We start from the raw sequence: 7,562 nt of genomic DNA on the forward strand, positions 1-7,562 counted from the left end.
ACGGTGAATCCTTCTATTCATGGAATGGATTTCGAATAGATGTAAGTAGACATCATGGTGGGACCACGTAACTTTCCCTACAGGCCGCCTGCTCCCTGTAGGTGAAGGGAAACTTGCGTCTGTATTAGAATCCAGTCAACTCATCAGGGTGGCCCCACACATGTTGGTTGAATATAGGCCGTTGAGTTACTCTCTTTCTCACCATCCATCTAGCATGTACGTACGAGTGTGCCTAACCTGTTAAGTACGTAGACTCACCGATTCATGGGATAGGGAATGTTCACGATCTGCCGACCTAACGACCGGATTGGATTTTGCACAGTTCAACCTTTTCAAGAAATTCCTCAAAGTACAAGGACATTCCAGTCATTCTCCAAGAGAAACGGTCATGGGCATTTACTTGAAGCAACGAAATTCTACCTGCTCATTTTCATTGTCTTTCCCTCCTACCAAATTCATGCAGATTGCCTAGCTAAGCTCTCAACTTCAAAGCTTATATATAGTGCCCTTATATCTCATTTTTCATAACCTAAATTTCGTCCCGCTGCTTTAAAAAGTATACATAGAGATATAAACTTATATAGTCTTTTGCCGGATTCTCATAAATGATCCCAAATCAATAAAAAAGGAGAGCTTCTCTTCCATTCTCTCTTCCATCCCTTCTACTCTGTTACCCATATTCCAACATGACACGTGCCATGTGGTTGTTAGTGTGCACTTTCATGGTGATTGCTTTTGTGGCTTCTGCTGATGTTGTTAAGCACACATTTCGGGTATGCTCACACTCACCACATTTTCTTCGATCCTCTCTACAATCAATTCTTTTAGATATGGTCACCTATGTTTGAATGTTTAGTAATTATCATATGTTCAAGCTGTGTGAGGCCTACTCATGATGTATGTGCAGTATTAAAATTGTAAATCTATTGCATCTCCTCATATTCATTTTAAAATGTCAGATGGGGCACACCGGGGCGCAATTTATAGTTGCTTCGAAAACCCATATATTCATCTTGTATGGCTTACTTGAGTTTTCGTGTGTCCCTTTGTCATGGTAGAGCTCATTTGATGAATGGATTGGATGGCATATACACAACATGGTAGATCCCATAAGTCATCTAAATGTTTCTATGATGGGTGTCCCCTTCCCAAATGTTCCATTTTCCCCTTGGGGTCTCTCCGTCAATGCCTTGTAATTTGAATGGGCTGGCTGGTAATACTTTCACTAACTTCAATATTTTTTTAAATAATTTTTTTCTTTTGAACACACCAACTTTACCCTTTGAAGAAGGTACTGCTTTCTGATAGGTATGGTTTTGGTTCCCTGTGGAACCCACGGTGATGTATATATGTGCCTTACATGAGGACGTACGTCCATCTGTTTGGACAGCTCAGTTTAATGCATGATTCAAAAATAAAGCAGATCTAGGTGGACCACACCACATGAAATAATAGTGGTTGAATACCCATCATTAAAACATTCTTGGAGGCTAGCTACTAGAATGTTTAGTTGCCATCCAAACTAAAATGAGCTGTCCAATCAGATGGACGGCATGAGCGTAAGGCACATTTTTTTTTTTTTTTTTGGGTTAGCTTGTTAGTACACACCCGTGTCAGTACACACACTCCATGTTAGCCACCCGAATTCTGAGCGTAAGGCACATGCATAAAGGTAAGCCCCACAACCAGGGATCTACCCACCTTGGTGGATCCCTGCGCCCCTTTCTAATGAAAGCCCACCTGATGAGCGGACATGGCGTGTTTAAATGAAGAGGCATGCTTATAGCATGTTCACTTGGTAAGCTATCTGAATTTTTTGACACATATGTGCCACATTAGCACGTGTGCCTTCAATTACCATTGATATATATTACTAGAAAGGCAACCATGGCAACCATGGCGGGCACCAGCTGGAGAGTGCAGTTCCATGCGTGCAAGCTACTCAATGTAAATAAATAAATAAATAATATTTTTTATGGGTGAAAATGGACTGATCAGAGACGACCAGTATGATTGAACATAAGACAACTCAAGGAAAGTGGCCCAGCTCTAGTGCTTGGGCACATTCCCTGCATTAAGATCAATGACCTGACTATGAGCTGAGAATTCGACAAATTACCGAGGATTTGTTGTTATACGAATCAAATTATTCTACATGTCGGAAGAAGACCCAACCACAACCTACTAAACACTCAGCTTGGGATGATCATCCCTTGGTTTTAGATCCTGAGGTCGCTTCGGATGGTCAACCTCGGACACCAATCCATTATGCGGGATGATCATCCCTGAATTTTAGATCCTGAAGTCAATTCAGATGGTCGACTTGACACCAGTCCTTTATGTTTCCAGGTCATGACCATCCAACCTTATCACCAAAGATCATTTCCGAATATCTTGGGAAATAGCTGAGAAATGACCATAATGCACAACTGTGATTCAGGGAAAGTTTCTATCCATGTAACCGAATTTATGCCTATAAATAGAGACCCCACCTACAGTGAAAGGTATGCACGAGTTACCCTTAAATCGACTAGTCCCAAATTCATCAAGGGTGCTAACTTAGGCATCGGAGGGTCCCCTCTCCCAAAGCCAGGGTATCCTTTGCCATCTTTGTGTTGCAGGTACACAAAGATCTCATGTAAGGACCAACCGGATTTCAGCATCAACAATAATAATATAGGGCATAGAGAGACATCCAAATTACTTATTTGCTATTTCTTATGTTTGAAATCTCTTCCAGTATCCTTTTAAAACTCATTCTTTCAGGAATCTATTTAATTTTGTGACGTTCTTAAATTAACCTTTTATGTTTTTATTTTTCTAAATTTTATACATTTTCAGGTCGGCAATCTGACAGTTAAACCATTATGTGAAGAGTGGGTCGTGGTTGCTGTGAATGGGCAACTCCCTGGCCCGACAATCAGTGTTCATGAGGGCGACACAGTCGTAGTTCATGTCATCAATGAGTCACCCTACAACATGACGATACACTGGTAAATCTCTACTGAAAATCTCATGAGAGGACGTTGTTTTTTTCTTTTTAAAGTCCCACGTTGATCATCTAGGAATTTTATTTATTTTTTCCAGTGGGCCCCACATGCAGAGATGGGATGATTGGAACAGAATACCACACAATCGTAGATTGACCATTCAATAACATGCTGTAAAAAATGACAGTCTCTATCGATTTCTTGAATTGAATGTGAACTTTGGATAATTTGCCTATCAACGGTCCACTGTCAATCCAACCGCGGGACCCACTGCAAAACTATGTAGGTTAATCATAACCTACATTGTGACCTGTGAGGCCTACCACAGAGTTCACATAAAATCCAATCCATCCATCACATGTGTCTCATCATCTTCTCCTTAGCCCCAAATAATCAGGCTGATCAAACATTCAGGTGGGCCACACCTAATAAAATCATGGCTTAAAAAGACTAAAACCTTTCAAATCATGTGGTATGGCCCACTTGAGTTTAGGAAAGGTCTGGTTTTTTGGGTCATCCATTCGTCCTGATGGTGTTCATGTGAATCGACTGGATGGCAGTGATGGATGTTAGATGAGCAGATTCTCAAGTTTTGAAAATGGCCCATTATGGTGGCGTGGTTTTGCAGGCATGGGATATTTCAACAGCTAACTGGGTGGGCTGATGGGCCAGTCTACGTGACCCAGTGTCCAATCCTTCCTGGGAACAGCTACACTTACAGATTCAACATCATTAAGCAGGAAGGGACCCTCTGGTGGCATGCCCACGTATCATGGCTTCGGACAACCGTCTACGGCGCTCTGATCATTCATCCCAGGGAACATCGATCCTATCCCTTCATCAAACCTAATAGGGAATTCCCCATCATCTTAGGTAAGAAAACAATCTCACCATGGAACTCAGGTGGGCTTGCCTTTGATCGTCATGGATCGCCAAGATCAGATCATCTTGCCCGCCTGATCAAGTGCCAGTTTAAATTACAGTTAGAACAACTTCATTTTAACCATTCATTTAGCTGGCTGTAAATCAAACGGCTTAGATCATTGAATTCGGTTGATTTTGGAGGGGCACTAATCCACGTCACACTCGCAATGTCCAACGGTCCATAATCATTACGGATGGTCCCCATCATCCAAAGGGACGGGAACGGATTGGCTACTCCCCTTGCCACTAGCCCGGTGGCTAGTGGTCGGTGCACTTCGGGCCCCACTATGAAGTATGTCTTTTATCCATTCCGTTCCTCCATTTTTACATATTATTTTCAAGGCTTGATCCCAAAAATGAGAGGGATATAAGTCTCAGGTGGAACACACCACTGGAAAACAATAGTGATTGGATATCTACCATTAAAATCCTCCTAAGACCCAATGTACTGTTTATTTGACATCCAATCGGTTGAGTGTTGATTAGGTCAAACAGACCTAGATAAAGGGAGAAAAAAAATAAAATAAAAATAAAATTCAAAGATCAGCTTGATCCAACACTTTTATGCCCAAAAAGGTTTTAATGGTCGACGTTCAATCAACACTGTTACTGTAATTTTGGGATATACCTCAATTTTGGCCTCATATGATAAAATTATCTGGAAAAATAGATGGACAACATGGATGAAACAAATACCTCATGGTGGGGCCCACGGAGCTTCGACCACTAACCAATGGCTGGTGGTTCCCAAAAGGTCACTTACTATGTTTTTTTTTTTTTTTTTAAATGACGAAAATGCCCTGGAGCAGGGGAGTGGTGGAACGCGAACGTGGTGAATCTAGAGGCTGAGTCTCGTCTCCCTGGAGCAGCAGTGAATGTCTCTGACGCCTATACAATCAACGGAAGGCCCGGCGATCTCTACCAATGCGCCAACAACAGTAAGTTCTCAAAACCATGGAAAGTACGCCGCCAGCGCACGTTAGCATCGAGGGGTCAGATTGGTGAGGTTCAGGTCGGGGCAATTTGGGCTCAGCCCTACCCTGCGCCCAGCCCATTTAGTAAACGGGTCAACAACACAAGCCTTGGGCTATGGACATTAACTGTCATACCGGGCCTGGGCCTAGCCTGTCTCCACCCAAATCAGGCCACCTGCGCATGTTACCCTCTTTCTACGTTCCCATTCATACGTGCGCATGTCTTTCTGTTTTGCAATCCAGATACGTACACGATCGAGGTGGTCCACGGTAAGACTTACTTACTTCGAATCATCAATGCTGCCCTCAATAACGAACTCTTCTTCATGATCGCCGGCCACAATCTGACGGTCGTGGGCATCGACGCCCTCTACACCGATCCGTACACCACTGACGTCGTTGTCTTGGCTCCGGGCCAGACCACCGACGTCCTGCTCGTTGCAAATGCCACACCTGGGTCCTATTACATGGCGGCTCGCGCTTACCTGAGCGCTCCCTCACAGTTCGATAACACAACCGCCACCGCCATCCTCCAGTACAAAGGCGTCACGTCAGTAGCAACGCCCCTGATGCCTGTCCTACCGGAATTCAACGACACTCCAACGGCACACAAGTTCTACAGCAACATCACCGCCCTGAGCGGTTGGGGCTACGAGGTGCCTCTCCACGTGGACGTGCACATGTTTATAACCGAGGGATTAGGGATGGAGCCGTGCGGACAGAATGCCACGTGTACATTAGGGAGCATGAACAACGAGTCATTTCAGCTGCCCACCAAGTTATCGATGCTGGAGGCGCACTTTAGCGGCGCCGTGCAGGGCATCTTCACAGACGACTTCCCAGACACGCCCCCGCTCGTGTTTGACTACACAAACGAAAACGCGAGCCAGTTGATATCGACGACCCGGAAGTCGACACGTGTCAAGAGGCTCGCCTACAATTCGACGGTGGAGATGGTGTTTCAGAACACGGCGATAGTCTCGGTGCAGAGCCATCCGATCCATCTGCATGGGTTTGATTTCTTCGTGCTCGCGCAGGGGTTCGGAAATTACGATAATGCCACTCACCGGAGCACGTTCAATTTGGTAAACCCGCAGATGCGGAACACCATAGCTGTTCCCGTCGGAGGATGGGCTGTCATCAGATTCCGAGCCGACAATCCCGGTAAGAAAATTGCAAAATAATCACATACATTCGAGTGTACAGTAATTTCCGTGCGTTCGAACTATTTGTAGCTCATGCGTGATATTCACGTTGAATCCAAACCGTGCATCAGATTCGCCTACTCATTCCAATAATCATTTCAATGCAAAACTGAGGTGGGACACACCAAGGGAGGTTATATACAATCACGCTTACAACCTATATATTCACTTTTGAATGGATAGGATGACATATACACATGCTCCATCTCGAATGCTCCCATTGCTGCCTTTGGCGTGGACCACTTGAGTTATGGATCATACTGAATTTTGTGTTCCGAGTCATGCATCGTGAGTCACATCTAATGGACGGTTTGGATGGCACTCATACATCTCGAAACGTTAAAAAACGCATGGGATCTTTTTTATTTTTGTCAAGGTAAAGTGTATCTCTTCGAATACAAATATGAAACTGATCACATACTAACGAATCTTCTTGGCATCGATGACGTACAGGTGTATGGCTGATTCATTGCCACCTGGATGTCCACCTGTCATGGGGCTTCGCAACGGCTTTCGTGGTAGATAATGGGCCCACCCCTTCATCGACGCTACCTCCACCACCGGCCGATCTCCCTCGTTGCTAGAGTATAACGATTTTATTTATCATGTTATAATATGTTATAATTTGGTATAATCAAATTAGAGACTTATAATTTTCGTAAAATAGTAAAGAAACCTTAAAATATTAATGCAATTTGAAGCATGTGTGATCACGTTGTTTTTAAAGTATTATTTGCTCCTTATCAAAGTAATTGAAATTGTTGATACCATGTAGTCAAAGAATTTTCACAAACACATGGAATGCACTTTCAATTTCTTATTGTATGTAAAACAACATTAGCTGTTTATATGTAATAGTAGCAGTTGTTTACGGGTATTTTATCAAATACCTTATAGGCAACTTCAAAAACAAGAAAAAAAGGAAATTTGTTTTATATACATACATTCCTTTTCATCAGCCCACATTTCACTGAGTCATTTCATCAAACATTTGGTGAGCAACATCAATATCAAAGTAACTGAGTCACTGAGTTGGTTCGATCTGAGTTGAGTCGAGCTCGAGCAACCTTGAACATGGTTTGAAATTTTTTCGAGCTAAAAAAATCAGCTCGACCTGGCTTGAACTTAGTTTCAAACTATGCCAAATCGAGCTTTTTCAAGTCAAGTGATCTAACCAAGCTAACTTGGTTCATATATAGCCCTAGTTTTCCCCTTATCATTGGGCTGACTTTGATGTATGTATTTTATATATACATTATCCATTTGTTGTTACATGATTCAAATCTCAAGTGTCAATCGCTACCATTAAAAACTTTTGGAGGTTATAAAAGTTTTGGATCAGGCTCATATTTGTCTTTATCATAGATTAGGACAGTGAGTGTTCAATCACCATTATTTCTTGAGATGTGGTTTACTTGATAGTTAGATATACTTTAATTTTTAGACCATTATTTTATAAAATAAGCTAA

At 42.8% G+C, this 7,562-nt stretch overlaps 1 protein-coding gene across 1 annotated transcript; it reads left to right on the plus strand.

The window, feature by feature from the left end:
- The first annotated feature begins 545 nt into the window (after positions 1-545).
- On the plus strand, positions 546-6,776 carry LOC131243901 (laccase-7-like). Its single transcript, XM_058243521.1, has 6 exons — positions 546-773; positions 2,842-2,993; positions 3,619-3,863; positions 4,724-4,852; positions 5,132-6,052; positions 6,547-6,776. The coding sequence occupies exons 1-6, from the start codon at positions 687-689 to the stop codon at positions 6,675-6,677; spliced, it is 1,665 nt and encodes a 554-aa protein (XP_058099504.1). The 5' UTR covers positions 546-686; the 3' UTR covers positions 6,678-6,776.
- Positions 6,777-7,562: the final 786 nt, after the last annotated feature.

Source organism: Magnolia sinica, chromosome 4 (assembly GCF_029962835.1).
Source record: "Magnolia sinica isolate HGM2019 chromosome 4, MsV1, whole genome shotgun sequence".
Taxonomy (NCBI): Eukaryota; Viridiplantae; Streptophyta; class Magnoliopsida; order Magnoliales; family Magnoliaceae; genus Magnolia; species Magnolia sinica.